The sequence below is a fragment of the Vidua macroura genome, chromosome 3, assembly GCF_024509145.1.
Source record: "Vidua macroura isolate BioBank_ID:100142 chromosome 3, ASM2450914v1, whole genome shotgun sequence".
Classification (NCBI taxonomy): Eukaryota; Metazoa; Chordata; class Aves; order Passeriformes; family Viduidae; genus Vidua; species Vidua macroura.
Genome location: NC_071573.1, coordinates 31,036,350 through 31,057,739, shown reverse-complemented (window position 1 = coordinate 31,057,739; position 21,390 = coordinate 31,036,350). Strand labels below are relative to the sequence as shown.

The 21,390-nt window shown below is 39.0% G+C and overlaps 1 protein-coding gene across 2 annotated transcripts in view; it reads right to left on the bottom strand.

Annotated features, from left to right (window-relative positions):
- Positions 1 to 2,621: 2,621 nt before the first annotated feature.
- Positions 2,622 to 21,390, bottom strand: part of EPAS1 (endothelial PAS domain protein 1) — a 74,719-nt gene continuing 55,950 nt past the window's right edge. For both annotated transcript variants that reach the window (XM_053973003.1, XM_053973004.1), the window contains 10 exons: positions 15,325 to 15,431; positions 10,462 to 10,609; positions 9,494 to 9,702; positions 8,982 to 9,169; positions 8,145 to 8,255; positions 6,006 to 6,496; positions 4,787 to 4,910; positions 4,585 to 4,702; positions 3,931 to 4,107; positions 2,622 to 3,228 (listed from right to left, as the gene is read on the bottom strand). In XM_053973003.1, the coding sequence (XP_053828978.1) occupies positions 3,077 to 3,228; positions 3,931 to 4,107; positions 4,585 to 4,702; positions 4,787 to 4,910; positions 6,006 to 6,496; positions 8,145 to 8,255; positions 8,982 to 9,169; positions 9,494 to 9,702; positions 10,462 to 10,609; positions 15,325 to 15,431 (1,825 nt within the window). In that variant the 3' untranslated portion in view covers positions 2,622 to 3,076. The remainder of the gene's footprint in view (positions 3,229 to 3,930; positions 4,108 to 4,584; positions 4,703 to 4,786; positions 4,911 to 6,005; positions 6,497 to 8,144; positions 8,256 to 8,981; positions 9,170 to 9,493; positions 9,703 to 10,461; positions 10,610 to 15,324; positions 15,432 to 21,390) is intronic.

Sequence of the window (21,390 nt, the reverse complement as noted above, 5' to 3'; positions counted from 1 at the left end):
GTTAGTCCTGGGGACACTTAGACAAAGACTAAGGGGATACTTTAAAAGGGAAAGTTTTGTATAGTTAACGTTAATTACAACAGATTTAGAGGCAAGGATTTGATTTCCACTCCTACGGAGTGTCCAGTCTAAGAAAGAGGGTATCGACAGCCCACTTTTGCAGGCTCTTCACAAGATTTGCTGCTGCTTGAGCAGCTCACTGCCGTCTGTGTGGGCACTGCATGTTTCAAAGGCAGGTATCAGAAGGGTCAAGCATTAACAGCTTCTACATGGCATTGAAGTTTAGATGCATGTTTGGAAATTAATTTTTTAATGTGTCTGTCCTCCTACTATGTGATCGGTGTAATTACACAGGCAAAACTGGCATTTTCTACATGGAAAAGGACTGACCTGTTTAACAGCAGCACTGGGATTAATGACTACTGTCAGAGTAAAGCAGCGGCTTGGAAGGATTTGATGGGGAAAGCCCATTAGTCAGGGGCTTGCCAAGACTGCTAGAATATGATGGCTTCTGTTTCTCCACCAAAACTCAGGTTGGGAACTGTGGCAATTCAGCCTCTGAACTGTGATTTGGTGGACTTAATTTTCCCTCTCTTTTTTTTTTTTGTAAGGGTAGCATTACAAAAGGCACCCTTAGCTCCTCAGATAGAAACAGAGTTTTGAAATAGAAGCAGCGGTCTGAGCCACAAGACAAGTTCCAGAAGGGCAGTGGTCTGCAGGGCATTAATTCTTCTTTTGAGGCAAGCCAGGTAAACGATACAAAGCAGTTGATAGTATGGACCTTTGGCAGGCTCATTCCCAGCTCTCAAACACGGGTAGCATTTGATTGTTCTTTCAGTCTTCAAAGATCAATGCAAACCTTTATTTTCTATAAATAATTTAATAAATACTTTTGTTTTACAATGATACAACAAATAACAAATTCATAGCAAATGAGTCACAAAGAATTTAGGATCAGTATACTTTAATAAGGTATCAGTGTCAAAATACATTGCCTTATCAAGTTAAACTTCCCATACAGTTATAATATTGTCAATAAGAATTCAGCAATATAGATTATGAAATAATTATGATAAAAAGTATGATTAATATTAAGACATGGAATATTTTTTTCAGAGTGTTTTAGTAAACTGTTAGGGTATAACATTTTTAATGCTGAAACTACAGAAATAAGAAACAGAAGAGCAGTATTCAAGTGTCTTTAATCCTTGAAGCCTTAAGTCTGTGCCACTGCAAATTTGTCAAATGTGGATAGCCAATTTTCATCAGATGTTGATGCGTACAATAAATTTTTTTCACTTAGTAATATCTTCAGTTTATGAGTAGATTATTTTTGGTAATAAACTCTTGAAAGATTGCCTACAAGAGGGAGTATATTTTTTTTTACATCATGTACCCATAACAAAAGGTCTTCAGCTTTTCTAAGTATGTGTGGTTAAGACTCGCTTAGCACAGCGAACTCTGAAGTGCTCTATGAACCCAAGGCTCCCTCTATGCAAGTGTCAATGCATGAAATAAAGCAAATTTATACACCAGGCTTCAATAGACTCAGAAGTCTCAAAAATATATTTTTGTTCTAAGTTTCTGGGCCAGATTTTTACCTTTAGTACTTGCCCACTGTTTCATTTTCTTCAATGAATCTACAGTGATTTATGCCAGTGGAGGAAACAAGATAGATTCCAACACAGATCTAAGTCTGTATGTATTAAGTCAGAACTGCTCACCTGCCTTTTATTGTATTATTTTTTGCTGTTTAGAGATGTTGTAATTTAAACTTTCAAAAGCCTTTGAAAGCAGTCAAAGCTCTATTTTTTAAATATGTGCATGACAATTAATGATAGTTGAAAAGGAGTTCTGAAAATGTCTGGCTGCATTTTAATGACTTTTTAGCTACTGATTAATTTAATGCAAGTAAAAATGAGAGACCTCCCTGCTGGCTATTCATCTCACTATGAAATCCTTTTTGTCTAATTCTTTTTGTCTAATTATAACTGAGTTAGCCTAATACACTGGAAAATACTATTTTGAGATTTTTTTTATTCAATATTGAAATTATATTGCTAGTTGGCATATAAAATGAAAAAGGGTAACATTAATCAGAGGTGTTAGTACTGGCCACTGCTCTGATTCCTGAAATATCAGCAACAACATAACAAATACTACAAGTTTCTAGCAGAAACAGCTCTTAAAGTAGTTGTGTCATAGATACAGCGAAAAGTACCAAGAGGTGATTAACAACTGACCCAGAGAGAGATAATAATTTAAAAAAATCTGTTTTGTGTAAAATATAAAGGCAACAACAAAGAACAAAACAAGAAACCTCAACACAAATGAAATCAGAGGCCTAAATCCTCCACTGGGGCAAATCTGTAGGACTCCCTTGGCTGTAGAGCTAAGCCAGGTTAAGGCAGCTGAGAATGTGGCTTGCTTCTGAGGAAAAGAGCTTAAAACGTGCAACTTTCACAGATACCCACAAACATTGCATTTCACCATTCACGTTTCTTTCAACAAAGTGTATAAAAATGAAGGAAAAGGATGGGAGGCAGAAGGCTAGGATTTTTCCTTAGTATGGTTTTCCAAAAGTTATTAAAGTTACAATAAAATAAATGCTGGAAAACAGAAAGACTCAAAAGGATTTTAATTTGGCAGATCAACAAAAAACTGTGGTTGGAGATCAAATTTGTTTCATTCATCTTTGGCAATAAAAATATATCTTTGCAGTACTGCAGCCAAAGTATCACATGATGAGGCATTTATACCACAGCTTTTTATTAGCATGAAATTCGGAAAAAAAATTCAGAATATAAATTACAGGTAATGAGATAAGGGGAGGGTAATCAAACTCTCTAAACACCACTTTAATTGCAGTAGAGAAAATACAGTAGATGTATTTCTTTAATATGAATAATAAAGTGAATAACTTCAAAAGGCCACTATTTGGTAATGTGGACAGGTTCAATATCTAAGTAAAATCCTGTAAAAGTGTACTGATATTAGAAATTGTCTACTTGCAAAAATATATTTAAAACCAGAAGCTGTTTTGAACAGTATAGGCCGTGGAATATTGCGGGGTCGCTCAGGTCGCCTGGTCCAGCGCTCGGAGCAGTTCGCTGCCCTGCAGCAGCATCGAGCTGCCCAACACGGGCACGTTCACCTCACAGTCATATCTTGTCAGCTCGGGCAGCAAGTAGGGCTCAAAGGAGGGCCCCAGCAGGCGACTGGTCATACCTGGAACATGGCAGCGAAGTAAGTTAAGGTGCTGAGACTAGAAAGGGCACTTGTTTCCTCCCACCTCTTGTGTTTACACCAGTTTCATTCTGTTTTTATGTCAATATGCCTCAAACCACTAGCAGTTCCAGGTGTCAGAGCAAACCTGTGCTCTGCCCCTCCTTAAACTGCTGCAAGGGTGTCACACTAACAAGTGCAGTTTTTCACCTCCACCCCCAAACTGAGATTGTTCTAAGAAAAACCATATTGGTGCAGATGAGAAAAGCTGTAGTAAAAGACATGGTTTCTAAATTGACACCACTCCTCTCATGCGTTAAAAAGAACAGACACACATCCTCTTTGATTACTTATTTCAACATTTAGAAGACACATGTTAAGACTCTAACTTACAAATTTCCAAATCAATGCTGCAGTCAAGTTGTTTAGTATGATACAATAATCAATTTTTTCAAAAGACAAGAGTACGGATGGAGGATGACAGGTCCTCCAAGGTGAAAAGCTGTTAAGTCTAACTGAAATAAACAGTAAAAATATTTTTCTCATATATTACAAATTACATTACAGTTTCACACTAAACTACAGATTTTTGTGCTATATTTTGATTTTTATCATCCTCCTCCTTTTGTGTGTTTTTTTTTTCATGGAATCAGTATTGAAACAAAATGTCAACATTTTCCCATGTCTGTCTTTGACAGCTCTTACCTGATGCTTTATGAGCTGGCTGGACACTGTAGTCCTGACAGTGGGAACTGTAAAACAGAGGGGGAAACACTCCTGCTTTCAGATTCTCACCCGGACTGTCACAGGTGGGTTGATGCTGCTGTTGCTGCAGTTGATTCATTGGTTGGCTCAGACCTCTCGAGTTACAGAAAAATTCATCTGTTATTTGAATATTAGGGGGGAAAAAAAAGCTAAATGAAGACAGTGCAATAATTATAGTAGATAATACATTTATCACAAAGGAAGTCTAGAAATAGCCCCAGCTCTAGCAGTAGTACTGCAGTCAAGATATGCTTGTGTAAGGAAACACAGTGTTGTAGAGAAGCAGTATCTGTTCTAGCTCTGATATTCACACCTTGGATCAGCAGGAGGTAAACACAGCTCCATTAAGCTGTTTTCTGTTCCCTCCTAAGCAAGTGTGTGAACATAAGACAAACCAACTGAATGGTATTTATCAAATGTACCTTTAAATTGTTCAGCTCTTAGTGATACAACTTCATCTTTAAGTTTAGCTTAATGTAATATTTACAGAGCTTATTTACATTTCCTTTTGAGAGAGCTTTTTTTCCCTATTCAACCTGTCTTAAAATGGTGTTTCAATATGTAATATTGCGAAAGCACTTTCTTTTGTCTTACCAGTAAGAACACCTGTGCTGAGAGACTTCTTTTCTGTAACCAAGGAACAGTTTTCCCCCTTGAGAAATTTCATTCTCTTCCACATTAAGTGAGCTGGGTTAATGACAGATGGATCTCCCTAGAATGAGAAGGGAAGAAAACAATTACACTGATGACCATGGTGAGTCCAAAGTTGTGAAGGGGATGCATTTCTTATGATTACCCCACTCAGCTGTTGCAAGGCTTGTTCTTCATAATCCAGCTGTCGCTTCAGTTTCAAACTGTTAGACAGAGCAAGTCTTGCTGGGTTTACATCTATGCCTCGTTGTCCAAAAGCATCAAGGGGCCTGTGGAGAGGAGATCTTTGTGAGTGCACAGGAAGGCAAATCAAAATAATCTGGTTCATTTACAGATTCTTCTTTCATTTAAAGACATTTAAGGTGTCTGAGACTTGCCAGTGGACAGATCTCAAACATCAAATGTTTTTATTTCCTTTTATTAGTCATCCCACCATCTTTAGAAACTTTTGACGTTTGGGATCAAAGACTTGTGAAAGTTTAGCATAAACAGCCTCTAGGGATCTCCAGGCAGACAAAAAAATGCTGTGGAAAAGAAAGTAATGTAATTTTTAAGAATTGGATTTGGGAGCCTTGCATGTCCCCTTGCTTTACATACTAAGTACGAACACACAAGTTGTTGACTGGGGACAAACCCTCTCTTTCCAGATGCATATTCAGACACTGGTATTTCTGCCAACAAGAAATTCAAAAAAGCAAACTGCACAGCTTCACGTTTTAAAATGACCATTGCTGTTTTATATACTTCCTGAACATGACAGTGTGAGCAACATTGAAAATTCGAGAGCTACAAAGAAACTTCTAGCTATGAGGCAACTTCTAGGACTGTGCCCTCTGATCTACATCTCATCACATACTGTTCACATGTAAGAAAGCAAACAAAAAGGTTGTAGAAAAAGAGCCTGCAATTTAAGTCTTGGCTCTAGTATTTACATATGCCAATTATAATGTACTTTCATTCCTCTCTCTTCCCCATTTTCTGTTGTGCAGAAAATATATGCAAGGTAAGAAAGTATGTGTGTCTCCCTGCTACTGCTGGGCCAGTAAGTCTTTTTGGTACTGTTCTTAAATTGCATAAAGTCAAGCATGCTTTGCAAAATTACTGATGTAATTTTAACCAGACCAGCAGGAAATTCATTTGCCTATCCTTACAGGCAATGAAAAATTAGCCCACTTCTGCTTCCTTCAGACTCACTGCCACTGGGAGAGCACCACAATAATTTCCCCAGAGCTGCAGTCTGATGCCTATCACAACAAATTGTTTCAGCTGAATTGAGAAAAATTACTTTTCAAGATTACGACCCTTCTCATTTCCCAGAATATTTTCTGGGTAAATATGCATAGTTATACCACAGAAACACATACCTTTTTTTATATATGGGCACTCTCTGAGAAGTGCCCATTACTGGTGGACCTGAGGGGGAACTTGATATGGATCCTGAGTATTTATCCATGAGTCTCCATTTTGCAGGAACATATTCTAATGGGGGATCAGGTGGCCACTGGGTGTTTGATCTTCCTCCCATCGAAGACAGGGGAGTGCTGGCTTGGTCATGGTATGGTGGCAGGGATGACCTACTCATATTGTTGAAGAACGCCGATGACAGGGACCCATGACCAGAGTTAATTTTTTCATTCGATACCTGTGGGCAATATTTCTCTGGGAGGAACTGATTCTGTGAAGTAGGAGCGAGGGGTTGGAAGATGGTACTCATGCTACTTAGATGCTGCTGGGTATTTTGTGCACTTTCAGAGAGAGGACTTTCTTCTTGGCAGATGGGGCTGAGCTGGAAATCTTCTCCATCCATAGGAATGTAAGGAGCCAAGGTTTCAAGGTCCAGTTCATTAAAATCAGTCTGTGCAAAGATGAAGTAAGTTCATAAAGAAACTATAAATTAGTAATAGTCGTGGCAGTTAGTGTGATATGGAATACTAACAAAGCTGAAAAATCACTGTATGCCAAATTTACCTAATGAAATTGGCAAAGTCCTGTTTAAAGGTGTCTTATTTCTATGCTAGCATACATGTTCATCATATCATCATCAGCAAAATTAAGACAACAAACTGAAGGAAAAAAACCTCCCAGAGGAGCAATATTTGTTAAAGCAGCTTGCATGCAGCTTCCACCGTCACTGTGATCTGAAGTAGATGCTGTTTCACTAAGCTTTGAATAACTTGTCTGCCAAGACTCTACAACATGGGGCATGTAGTTCAACCTCAGGCTTTTTCATGTTAAAATAGAAAACACAGCTTTCTCATAATCCAGCTACATAAAAAAAAGGTGTCTAAAAATGTGAAGGTTGAAAAAATGTAGCCAGAAGGACATTATCACACTTAAATCTGTATTCTGTTTTTCCCTTGGAGGACTAGTCATACCTACGTTCACTTCTCTTGGCATTTGACCAGAGCTGAACAGAGAGGATAATCAATGTTGGCCCCCCAAACCCTGCAGCACTTTTATAATACTCATTTTTCTCAGCAAAGCAGCTGATGTGGTGGGAAACACCTGAGCAAGCAGATGCTGAATCTGACAATACTGAAGTTTGCACATGTAAAATCTTGCAGTTTCATCCTGCTCCACACTTGTCTCCTATCTGTCCGCTCTTTCTCTTGCTTTCATTTCTATGTCCAGACTTAGACAAAATTTCTTCAGAACATGGATTACAGCCTACCTAAGCCTGCAAATTGAAGTGTTGGTTAATGGAAGTACCTAATTTGGGCCCCAGCATTCCAAAGTTTCTGTAGGATTAATAGATAGAGTGTGAGGTCTGTGCTACCAGTCAGCAGTGCCTGTTCCTTTCTCTCAACTATAAAGTATAAGCTCTTCACAAAGGCATTTCAATTAAGTATCTAAAGTTAAATAAGCTGAATCAGGCCCACACCTTTTATTCACTAGCTCACTTGCTGTAATGTTGTAATAGTGGGTTTATTTATTTATAGGGGAAATTTCTACTCTTACATCATTATTAGAATGCAGGAGATGGAGACTGTGTTACTTTACGCGCAAGGAATTGTCAAGTCTCTCTGAAAACTTCCAAGGGGTAAAAGAGGAAGCATATATCTAAAATGAGTTTTCATTTTGTAGTTAAAGGAGATGTGTGCTATGAGGGGCATTCCTCTCTCATTTGGTTGTTTTTCAAGAATTAGTTTATTTATATTTTGTTCTAGAAAGGATGTTTACTCATTAGTCATTCGGCTGCATTTAAAAACAAATTGCTGCTGTTTATATTCGTTATCCAATCTACAGAAGCCTCCAAATTTTGAAAGCTCTCTGGTGTCACCAGAGTGGCACTCCAAACCTCATGTTTCATAGCGTTAGGGACAGAGATTGACATGGCAGCTTTTGGAAGTGCACTGTTTTGTTAATATGCATCAAAGATTTGGGGTGCTTGTGCAAATGTAGTTTAAATGCTGTATCCCAATATCTGCACGCACAACATGCAGCTGTACTGTCTACTAGCAGGAGACTGATCTTGGTGGCTTTTGGAAGAGGGAGTTCATTACCTGGGAGGTACACTGACTTTTTGATTCTGTGTCCATGGCAAAAAGTTTTTCAATCACCTCGATCTTAAGGTCTTCATCCACAGAACTGTAATAATCTCCTGGGCTGCTGGGCTGCATGGAAATAACAATTTTTTCTAAGCAGGAACACAACCACAGTACTGGCTTAGTATCATGTCATTTATACCATGCTCTTATTCAGTAACAGATCTTTCCTATGAAAAGTGAATGGGCAGATGGTATATTTAGGGTGCTCAGAACCCAAAACTGTCCACTGCTATCAGAAACTTTTCTCTGACACTAGATCATCAGTGCAAAACATAGGCACCCATTACAGGAACCTAGCTGTCATCCTGTTTTAAATGTTTTTTTGGCAGCTGAGACCAGGAACGAGAAATGTACACCATTAAATACTTTTGTCAAGAAAGAAGATGCTTAGCAATACCTCCGTGCTTTTCTTAAGACTGGATGCCCTCTGGTAAGAGTGGCTCCAGCTCTTGGGGCCAGTGCCATGGAAGCACATTCATTTCTTCTGTGGGAAACTCCAAGGAGCTGCTCTCAAGAGCCTGACGTGGCTAAGCTTCCTAAAAGTTACAGTAATTACTAAAGGGACAGCTGGAAGACAATGAGGACTCTAATGTGAAGCCAGGATATTATTCCCATTTCATAGTTTTGCTATTAATTCTTAAGGCATGATGCAGTGGAGGAAGAATAAAGATATTCTGGGCCTTGCTAGTAAGAAGTAAGTCAGGAGTGCCAACACAAAAATGTCTATATTTATTGATGGGATTTGGATACAAAACATAACATGCTTTTAATGTTTTTTTAAGCTCTTCTTACCGTGGAACAGCTACTGTTGCTGCTTGCACTTGGAGTACTGCTGCCAGGTGCAATCTGAGGCATTGTAAAGGATGGTATCGTCAGTGTTTCACCTTGAGCAGGGTGGCTTTTCATTTCCACTGGCCATGCTTTGTTTGGTGTCAAAACAGCATTGGTGAAGGCAGGGGCTTCCTCAAACTTCTGTGTTCCTGGATGGGGTTTTAACAATATTAATGAATACTTTTAGCTGGTGCAGTGTTATGATATAACTGCAGCTATTCATTAAAAGTAAACACCGCTCCTAGTTGCCATGACAATAAGTTGGCATAGACTTAATGCACATTATTTAGTCAGCAAGAAAGGCTGATTCTGCTCTCATTCACAGAAATTTTCCACTGGTGTGAGCATGTGGGCTCTTTTAGCCATTACTCCCAATTTGTACACACAGCAAAGAGACCTTGTCTACTAAGTTTCTAAATGTAGGCTCACATGTGGTTCTTTGTTGCACAAAAACAATATACACAAATACTAACCAAAATCCAGGGAAATAATGGCATCACCAGGTGTTGGTGCCAGCTGAGCAAGTTCCTCTGGTTCCTCCTTTAGCTTAGTAAACAAGAAGTCACTCTTCTCTGTCACAGGGATGCTGCTGTCATAGGCAGTGTTCATTGTCAGCAGGTGGGGCTTGAAGAGTGATTCTGTTTGGTCCATGGAGAACACAACATCGTTCTTCTCAATTTCACTAATGAGAGAACAGGTTTTAGGCATTTTGTACCATAAAGATGAAAGATGTGGATAAAGTAGGCAGTACAAACTCCCTGAAGCTGGGGCTATAGGAGCACTTTGGCTTCTCAGTTGCATGCCAGGCTCTCGACAGGAGAGGCACAGTTCCAGCGTTGCTGAGCACCACCATTTTGGATGATGCAGAGAGTGTGGTCAGGACTTCTGTGGGAATACTCAGGGCTTTGTTGCTCTGTTTTTTAAAGGGATGAAGTTGAGGCTGTAATGACCCAGACTATCACTCAAATAAGTATTTCCTATTTTGGCCCCAGCTAGGACCAAAAAAATTTGAGTTTTGCCAAATGAAGGTAAAACTTCTGATTGGTCCTGATTTTTAAGCCTGTAAACAGCTTCTCCTAGCAACATACGATACAGTTACTACTTAGTTTTATCTCTTGGTCACAGCACTAGAAAAACAAAACACATTAGCAATTGTGTTACACAACAAAATCTTCGGTACAGACCTTATTCTCTGTTGTACAAGCACAGCAGCCACTCTGCAGAGGAGAAAGGCTGTGGTGTATTTCAACAGCGCGTATGGGAACAGGCATGCCACATTTTTCATTGATGTCTAACATCAGTAAACAAGACTGAACAAATATGACTAAACTGATTTCAGAACAACAACGTTGAATAAATAGACCCTTGAAAAGTTCCTCCAAATATTGCGTTTCTCCAGCACGTGAATGCACATGTGCTCTGGTGTGTCCCCTGAACCCACCTTAGCACGTAGTTGACGCAGACAATGCACTGGGGCTGCAGGTTTCGGGTGTTGTAAATCACTGTTCCTTGGGTCTCCAGCCATACGTATCCCCCATGCTTGGCAAGCATACGGTACTGGCCCGTAACTACTTGACCTTTTGTACACACTGAGAAAAGGGGGCAGAGATATAAATAATGCATCAGGACAGGAACACACAACGTGTAACACTTGTTTTAAATACACCCACTTCTGAGTTTTCATTATGCGGAAGTGCACGAAGGCATTTGTGGACAAGGGATGTACTTAACTTTGGGGAAATGCAGCCATTTTAAACATGAAAGGGGCTGTTCATTTGAGGCTCCTATTTAAGATTGAAAATTTGAATTCTGGTATTTGAGTTTTTGAGATGGCCTGAATCTTCAGATCAGAATGTGAAAAAATTTTATATAATATCTCAACTCCCAAAACAATGCCTGCTGACTGCATGTTTCTTGAGTCCCTGTTGTAGAAGTGACAGGCTCCCAGATTGATCTGTAGAAAAGTAAATTTATTGAGGAAACTATAGTTTCCTTATTTAGGTAATGGATAAATATAAAAATCAGGTGATTTAAAAGCTATATTCACTAAGATTTTTTTTTTTTTTAATTAAGACCTTATGGTAGTAATATCACTTTTAAAAAGGTATCAACAGTAAGAATAGTAAGCAGGACTGTTTTGTCTAGAGAAAAAAAAAAAAAAGCTGAGCTACTGTATTTCTCTCTCTGGTTGAACTGTGTTGTTCCTCTGCAAGAGTTTGGAATTAGCAGCCTAGGAGAAACCAAGACCCACACGACCAAATCAAGTAGTGTTTGTTTAACTCTGTTTTTTTGAACTATCCTGTGTTTCTCAAACAATAAACTGACAATAGTACAACTTAGGTTTAAAGCTTATAAATGTTTGAAGGGTGAAATCTGTAGCCCTGCTATCCCCCATTATTTTGCAGTATTTGCAGAGAACGAGTTTTCAGTGTGGAGCTTTGGACTTCTGAGATGTAAGGTTTTATGATGTTCTGTCTGTTGTAATTCAAAGCTGTCAGTGAAGGAAAAATAATGTCGATCAATGGCAAAAAAATTAGGGCTGGAGTAGACAAGCAGTACTTGCACTAATAAGAGCTTGTACTTATAAGCAGACATAATCACACTGAATAGCAGCAGAAGTGGGAACTGGCCGAATTCAACCTTTGACCACACATTGGCAACCTTTCCTTTTAAACAGCTTTTACATCCAAAAGAAGTATGCCATCAAACTAATGCCCTAGAAATAATTCAATTTGACTCAGGAGGACTAAAAAATTGATACCGTGGTCTTTTTACAGAAAAGTTCCTTGTGAATGTGGCCATTAAAAGAAGCTAGCTATTGTCAGCCTCTCCTACATTGCCACCATACAAATGTACAAATCCAGGCCTGTTAAATACAATAACCATTTTGCAGATAATTGTTGCTGTGTTTATGCTTCTATTTCTGAAGTTTGTTTGTTTTCTTCCTAGGAGTATTTAATCATCCTTCATTTAATTTATTTAGACAAAGTAGAACATTACTTTTATTGATTAAATACTTCTGGTGGAACAAAATCAAAACGCTTTCATTTCAAAGTGTTTTAGTGACTGGACTGTTCTGCTCTGCTTGTGAAACATAATTACACTGCTTCCTAATCATCAGCTCATCAATAAGAGTCACAGTGTAGGCGCCTGTTACATTACAAAGAAGCTTTTTACTGCTTTAATCTTTATTATTATTATTATTCAAAGCATGTCATGTTCTGATATAATAAAGTACAGCAGAATCCCTCCGGGGGGTAATCTCATAAATTACTAATACACTTGTAACTGCTGACTTTGTTATCAATGCTACATTTAAGGTTCTGCCTTCAGAGTGAACTTCTCGCGTCTCAATTTTTTTTACTTTTTATAAAATATACATTACCTGTATCTGTACAGAACTAGTTACATGTCAATGAAATAGGCTCCAATTATATTTCTTATCTTTGTGTGGAGAGAGGGGGAAGGCAGGGATGAATTTAGTAGAACACAAAACCATGATTTCCTTGCAAGGCTTGCTGAACTTCTGCTAACTACTGGGCACTGTCAGAATTGATGACTGCATTATTGCAAGGAGATATACTCTATACAAAGCATACTTCTAATAAAAATTATTGTTTAATAGATGCAAGTCTGCTGAACATGAATTTTTGAGGTGGCTATTTCTGCGTACAAAAGGATGTGGCCAGGGAAAATGAGTAAATTCTGTATAGCCACATGCTTGGAAGAACAAGGTCTGTATAAACTCCATACCTGCTTGGTTACCCTGCATTACACAGCATCTCAATGGCACACATGATGGAATCCAGGCATTTCCTATTTGAAGGGTTTACATGTATTTTGTCAAGTTACAGCTTGCTGTCACTTTGTCCTTGTGGTTGTTCTCTGACTTGGTAAGAAGCCTGATGGTCCTAGAAGATGCCTGGAACTCTTTATGTTAGAAAAACTAAAGGGGTCAAATTTGCTGGCAGTTGAAACCGATGGTTCTGTTGTGGGAAATTGCATTTATCACAGCAATAGACTTTGGTCCTGTGCTTCCAACAGTAAAAAGATAATCCATGCTGATCTTGTGCTATCATAAATCCAATGGAACAGTTTGATCCTAAACATTTATAACATGTGCAGTGCCTTGAGGACTTCTGCTGTTGTAACACCACCCCTCTAAGGCTTATCTTGCCCTCATTCTGCTTCTTGATAAGACCTTGTACCCTGCAGCAGGTTTGTAGGACATGACCCTTTTCAGTGGGCACAAGTGGCATCTGGAAACATACCCTGCACTATGTGAGGGTGATTGAAATGCTGGAGTAAGGAACAACATCTGTTAATGCCTGGTCATGGTGGGGACTAGAAACTCTCCAGAAATCTTTACATGGACAAGTAACACAGTGCTCTCATTTCATTAACTAGATGGGGATTACCACCAAGGGCTTGCTCACCCTCCCCTTCCTGTTACCAGATGGATTGCCGGCTCCCAGTTTATTCCCTCCCGGTACTGTCTCATTCTTAGAAATCAAACTCAATAATTCAAAAGCAACAGCGCAGTACACACCCCTGATTTCACAGGATGACTTTCAATAGCCCAACACAGGATATTAACATCCTATTTATAAATACCACTTATTCATTTTTACTGGTAAAAACACTAACATATTACCTAAGAAACAATTTTTAAAATTACATGCCCAGATAACTCTCACTGAGTATGGGCTGATTAATTTTTTTCTTTTAAGCAGCTTTGGAAACAGGATGATTCATATCAACACTGTTTTACAGCACACAACTTTCGTCACTGCCAAACAGTTTTTCAAGAAACATTACAGCTTAAAACTGTCCTGAATATTTGCCATTGGAGCTAACCCCTTAAGATCAGTCAGCTATTCTTTGCTGCAACTTTTTTTCTGGGAAGTACAGAAATACTTTCTGTAAGTCTGTTTGGTGGCCAATTCCCTTTAGATGTGACCTAAGTCATGGGCTCTTTCCTGAGGACAGAGGCCTTCATCACAGCAACTACAAGGTGTATGGGGTTTGTTTTTTGATCTTGTAGGTTCCAGTCTAGCTGCTTTGCTTTGTTTCTATTAAAAGAGCATCTGCAGAGGTTTTAGTGATGTGCTGCTTAGACCTCTACAATAAACTGGTTCGGGGGGGGGGGGCATAACAGCCAAGGGTGGGAAATGTCATTTGTACATTAATGGACTACCTTGTCTCCAGGCAAAGCACTAACTCTTAAGGACAGAGACTGAAGATTTAAATCCAATTACTTTAAGACACCTGATGTGAAAGAGATGGAAATTGTAACTGTGTGGCCTGCTGAAGAGAGGGATCTTAGATCTGATCTCTGCTCCCAGAATAATTCAGATACTTTACTTTAAGAGCAGCTAAAACTGGCAGTTCCATAGGCATAACAATAACAAGAAGCAGCTGTTCCTGGCAGTAGGTATTATTTGTATAATTAATATCTCTTTAAGAAATCTCCTTGCACATCTCCTTTGGATGGAGAAGATTGTTGTTATTTGGTAGCAAAAGAGGGACGTTCAAAAAAACACTGCAATAAGCTCTTCCTCTTTCCCTTTAGCTCTGTCTGCTGAGTCCATGGGAAACATAATCATAGAATGGCTTGGGATCTTTAAGGAACCTTAGAGATCATCTAGTTCCAGCCCCTGCCATGGGCAGGGACACCTTCCACTAGACTAGGTTGCTCTGAGCCCCATCCGACCTGGACTGGAGCTCTTCCACAGATGGGGCAGTCACAGCCTCTCTGGGCAACCTGTTCCAGTGCCTCACCACCTTGATACTAAAGACTTTATTCCTAATATCTCACGTAAACCCACCCTCTGTCAGTTTGAACCCATTCCTCCTTATCCTGTCACTACATGCTCTTGTAAATAGTCCCTCTACATTCTTCCTGTAGGCTCCCTTCAGCTACTGGAAGGCCACATTTAGGCAACCAATACCTTCTCTTTTCTTTTTGAACAATCACAATTGTCTTGGCCATCAGGAAATGCCCTTCTCACCAGGGCAGAACTGCCTAACTCAGCTTTCCAAATTTTCAGCTGAACCTTGCACAGTACCTTAGAGAGACAGTGATTCTTCTCTCTAACATCCAAGTTTAAATTATGGCAAAACCCAGGCCCTCTGGAAGGACCAGCAGTAGATTTCAGCTAGATAAGCACAGTAACCTGGTGGAAATACTGCTCTTGGAGAGTATCTGCACACAAAATGCACTTGCATTTTCAAATATGTATTGAGGTACCCACAGTTTATGCTTCACATGCAAGCAACAAAGAAAAATAAGAATGTGACTTACAGTTCTGATGACTCTTGGTCATACTCTCCGAGTCCAAGGCATGGTAGAACTCATATGCTGAACGACCCAGCAGCTCCTCTGGATGATATCCAATCAACTCTGTTATTCTTGTTCAAGAAAAAAAAGCAAGTATTTAAAATTCAGGTCACTGTAGCCTTATGCTTATATGTGCAGGGCAGCTATCAGCTCAAGTCCTTAAACTAACAGAATTAAAAAAGCAAAATGAGAAATTCTAAGCTTCCAAACACACGAGGAGCTGTAGAGGACTTCTGATCACATTCTGAAACGTCTCCATGTTAAGAATAAACTGCCTTGTCCTACTACTGGAATAAAAATTCCTAAGGATGTCAGTGTGAGCACTGCAAATTTCCCTATGCCTATTGCATGCTATCTCTAATAGAAGGTATCAACTTCTGTTACTGACAGAGTTCCCAAGCTGTCCACTATATGCAGAAAGTCCCAGCAAGCACCATTCAAAATCAAATACATGTGAGGCAGGTAGTGGTTGGTGCCACCAGGTTTAAAAGTATGTGTACATTTTAAAAACATACACAGAAGGTATTCTGGGTACTGCTTTTAATAAAATAAAAATGCCAGGTTAGAAAGTATGGGCAGTTAAAAGGAAAAAAATACTCATCTACTTAGTCTTTTCTCTATCATTTGAAAACTCTGGCACATGGATTAGGTTACTTGGGTGACTAATCCACATACTAAGTAGGATTTTACACAAAGAAAGCTATGATCTCAAAAAGTAGACCTTTTTTTTTAAAGTCTTTTTGAGGCAAGGCCAGATTTCTCACAAGTTGGTTTCTCACAGCCAATGAAAATAGGTCATCAAAATGTGCAGATGATTTTCTCTAATGAGGGGGTGGAAGAAAAATGTTTTATTTCAGTTGAAAATACCATCATACACAGCTTTACAGGAAACATAGTAAGTTAAAAAAAGTACATAAAAAGTTAATTCAAAAGCAAAGATTATTTTCTGGTTTACAAAACAGTGACACTCTTGACTGCATCTTCCTACCTATTATAATTCTTATAATAACCTGTAATACAGAGAACATCAGCACACAAACTGATTGTGAAGCTGTCCTCAACCTTTAAAAGCTGGGAGGTTTTCAAGGAATGGTCACATCTTGCAGCACCTCACAGCTGTCAGTGGCAGTGCCCAGGTTTTATGTCACGTCACTAACTCACTCAGAATGGCTTTATCTGCCACCACATTTGATTTGTAGTGTTGTTACTTTTAAGAGACATCCTCAGGTTTGTGTGCTCCCTGGAAGGACAGCTTTGGCCCAGCCCTCTAGACACAAGCATGTCTTTACAAGACAGACATGTAAATACTGTAAAACAAACAGAGCAAGAGCATGGCATTCATCTCCTGGATGCCCCTCCAGCAAGGAAGGTACATAAGATGGGACTATCTTGTGTATGGCTTGAACGCCAAGGTATTGAGTCAGCTTTTCCCTGCCTCCACCTCCACAGAATTCTATAGCTCATAGCCCCAGGACTCCTTGGTTTTGTCACTCTGAAAACTATTCTCTGTCCTGATTTCCATGGAAGAAACCTGGGTTTATAATACTTTAGTTGAGCAAAAGCTGTAGCTTGTATCGGGTTCCCCTCAAAAACTTACTCTTCTGTTTGTATTTCCAGTTTTATTTACATTTAAAATTAGACCAACAAAGAGGAAATGTTTGAATACATGTTTCAAAGAGTTTTTTTACTCTCTTCACTGACAAGCTTCTGAGCTTTTAAATTGCATCCCACTCAAATCTAAATTTTTTTCTGAAACCACAACTGTTTTTTCTTTCTTATTGAAAAGTATTTCTCATAATGAATTGGTCATCAAAGCTGAATCATCAGGAGAAAACAATAAATACTCAAGGAGCTCTAATAAAATTAAAGCTCGCAAAATACAGTTGCTGCTTGCCTTTATACAACCAGCTGGGACACAGTGGTGTAAGTGACCAGAAGCTTTTGCCAGGACCATGGTAAATACATGATCTTTAAAATCAGAAACTATGGTCTTTGGCTGTAAATTAGCACAATACCATAAAGCCATTCCATTTAGTTTGGAGCTCATTGCAAGGGGAGTGATTTTAAAATTCAAGAAGTTGAGTATGTACTCTTAATGCACTCACTGGGAGCTGAGAGCCAAGTGGGGGTTGAGCAGGGAGAAGGAAAACAAAATGAAGATAATGGGGAAAAACCAGAAGCACTGTGTACCCAGCAGCACCAGTGCAAATCCAAAACCACATTACAGCCTTCATGGAAGTCGCAATGGAACTGAGGTAGCAAATAAAAAATACATGTTACAGCAGGCTGAGGGACTCTTCTCATATAGGAATTGTAATCTCTATGCAAAATTTATGTATTCCAGTCCTGTAATTCCCCTTCTCAAACTGCTCCTTGCTGTCCATAATGAGCAACCTCACTATAAAATTACTCTTCTTGTCATTCCATGGCACAGAATGACTTCTGGTGCAATTCTGCAATTTGACAATGTCAAATCCAATTAGATCTAATGTAATTTTGGATGGAAGTTAGCAAGTGGTGGTAGTATCTTTTTACTACAAGCAACTACATATTACATGAAAAGATAAAAATAAGATATCAAAAAATTACCCACAAACCCCACAACATTGGCTAAGTTCTAAACCCATGCCTGGTAACAGTGAAATACTAATTGTTTTAAAATAGTTACTTTAAAAAATAATAAGTGGCTAAACAGTCTCTATGCTTTCATTGACTGATCTGTTCATCTGTTAACACTATTCAGATTCATTCCACCTCTCTTTGAAGATTCCTCCAAATGACATGATTTAAAAAAAATTGTAGAATGTTCCATTTTCCCACTCACCCCCCCCCCCAAACTGTCTGACAGTGTTTCCTAAAAACATTTTTAAATACCACTATTTTATAAAAAACAATCTCTCTCCAATAGTTGTTATCTCTATCAGTTTTGGGTGCATAAATTGGCAGTTCACACCCTCCTTTATTTCTCCTGCGGTGCTGCTGACCCTGAAAAGCTTCAAAAATGTCTTGTAGGCTGCAGGCTGTGCAGGGCTGGAAATCAGGTTAGCGTATTTCATGCCACATTATGCACCAGGGTTGAAATGGGCAGCTATCCTTTTATCCATCACACCCATCCTGTGGCTCTCACAAGATGTTTGTAGAAAAAGACTGGGCAAAGCCAAGAGCCTGACCAGCCCCCGGGCCAGGATGCAGCGAGTGCTTTAGCACAGATCCTTGTAAACCCCACCTGAGCCTTACTTTGAGGTTTGCCAGGGAGATGCACCCTATAAACTTTGTGTGCTCTCCACAGGAGCCTTTTGGCAACACAAAATGCCAAGTGAGCACACAAGGGACTGAAGGCATCCCATGGAGCTATGAGAAGGAGGAGAACATAGCTAAGAAAGTCAGGAAAATGTCTAGGTCCCATAATACCAAAGAATCATTTACACAACTGAGTTCAGGCACAAGACTTCTACTTTTGTTTAGACACCAGACAGAAAATTGCTCTTTGTGCAAGCTGTCGAATGACAAAATTAGAAAACAAACTGTATGGTGGTTTTGGATGGCATTCCTGTCACAGTAGGCTTTGTGTTTCCTTTGCATCTGTAGAATGCTCATTAGTAAGATAATAATTTTTTGTTGAAGATGACAGGTGGGCTCTAAGGCTGTTTATTTTCCTGTTACCAACTCATTTCTGAGAACACAAATACCTTTGGGAGAATCTTAATTTTTGCCACACTGGCACTTCAGTTTTCTGAGCTAAATTTGTCATCATGATGTACAGAGGTCAAAATCTCAGAAAACACAGTGAAGGGGTGGGCAATAGCCATCTGCAGTAGGAGATGTATCCCAACTGCCACCACTCAAGTATGTTTTGAGCACTATTTCAGTTTCCTTTAAATATACAATATATATAAGTATCTTAATATTGAATTTTTGGGACATGGAATTAAATCTTGTGCTTAGGGTATGCAATTAAGAAACAAGCAATCTGAATCCCACTTCTAGGTTTGTACAACTTTTCCCTATTTTATATCTTTGAGACATGGCAAAGCAGTCGAAACTCACTGCTTTGAGGCTGCATTTCCTACAAGATGATCTAGTTCAAGTATTTTTGTTTTTCTTAAAACTGTGCTTTTTTGTCCCTTTATAGGAGCACAGAAGTTTTTATTGTATACCATTTCTTGAGTTAAAATAGTATGGTAAGAACCATCAGGACTGAGAAGCCAGGCTCTGTGAAAGACTGCTGTAATGTTTACTGCTTATAAAAAATAGTTGGGTGTATATGTGGATCTCTTAACAAAGTCTTTCTGTATTCAAACTGTTACCAAGTTATTGAAGTTAAATTGGTCTTGAGAGGAACAAACAAAGCAAAGTTATATTTAAAGCAGAATGAGTTAAAAAAAAGAGAAAAAAAATAATAAAGCCCAACACAGACACTATGCCTGGGGTAAAGCACTCTGTCAGCCTGCTAGAGCAGGCAGTGGGGCAGTCTTGCCAACTAACCACACTTCCTCTCAAAAATATTTGTGGCTGCTTCTACTCTAACTCTGGCCAATTAAAAAACAAAACAAAACAAAACCAAACCAAACCAAAAAAAACCAAAAAAAAAACCCCAAAAAAACAAACAACAACAACAACAACAAAAAAAAAAAAAAAAACAACCAAAAAAACCCAAACCAAAACAAAACAAAATGCAAAATCCTGGGACCCCTGGCCAGTACTGAGCAGGATGGATGTCCTGGTCAAGTGTATCCGCTCTGCAAGGCAAAAAAACCTACATGTGTACATGAAAATCTTCACCAGGACTGTCACTCCCACTCATTTTGTCTACCTGAATCAAGGTTTTGTTATTAACAAAAGAAGTAGGTCATGTTTTACTCTTAAATATGACATATACCAAAAATCAGTTTTCTCAAATGTGGATCTTTGGCTTCACATATTACCACTTCACTCATTTCCATACTGCATTTTCCCCTGAGCCAGAATGGAAGGACAGGAGGTCCATTCAAATGCTTCCCTGCATTCCCATTTAACTTAAAAATATTCCCCAAGTATAAGTCAAATGGCAAATTGACTTAAATCCTCATCCAAACTCCTATGCCTGCATATTTCTTATTTACTGGGACACAATAAAATCTCAGTTTCCTCTCAGCTGGGCACAGCCTGGATCCCCACATGAATACTGATATGGAAAATCTAACTGGGACCAACGCTATGGCATTGCATCTTCCTGCACCATCCTATTCTGAATCACCACACATCCTCTGCTGCTCCTTTTGTCTTCTTCAACTCTACCATTAACATGTCCCAGTCAAGAAAAAGAAGAAAAGGGCATATAATTAATTGGGTTTTTAGTAATCAGGGACATACGATCCCCCACAGCAAGCCATGCCTTCAAAGTGCGAGCCAATGCCACCAAGGTAACAAAATTGCCTTCGTACAAAGACATGTCTTTTCTTCTGACTAAAACACCCTCACTGGCAATCCTTCCTGACACAAAAGCATTGTGCAGCTGAACTAAACCCTCACTTGGATTATTAAATTGTACCACTGATCAGCATTTCTGTATTACAGCTAAAATAATCCTTCCTGTAAACCACTTAGCCAAGATAAGTGGAGCAAGGGAACAGTTTTAAATCACTCTCCAGGAATGGCTGAAGCAGGCATTTAAGAGAACAATCCTTATTTATTATTCATATCCACAAACCTTTCTCTACAGGCTCATCACCTTGCAAAACTGTCTTAAGATTACAAACATATCCCACCTAACCACTGGCAAGTCATAGGCCCACATACACAATTTTGTTTTGGAAGGCAAATTATATGGGCTACTGTCTCACATATTTTAAATGATGGCCAGTCTTGCCTGCTTCATATTTCATCTACCCTATGCCCTCCTAAGGAAAAGCCAACTAGTTTTTGTCACAAAATACTGTAAGTTAGCCAGTCTATATTTTGTATGTTGCTTTGTGACAGACAGTGACTGTGAGCTTTCCTAAGGAGATTATACGCAGAAATCCCAGAGTTTCTTTGACTCGGTGCTTTGAA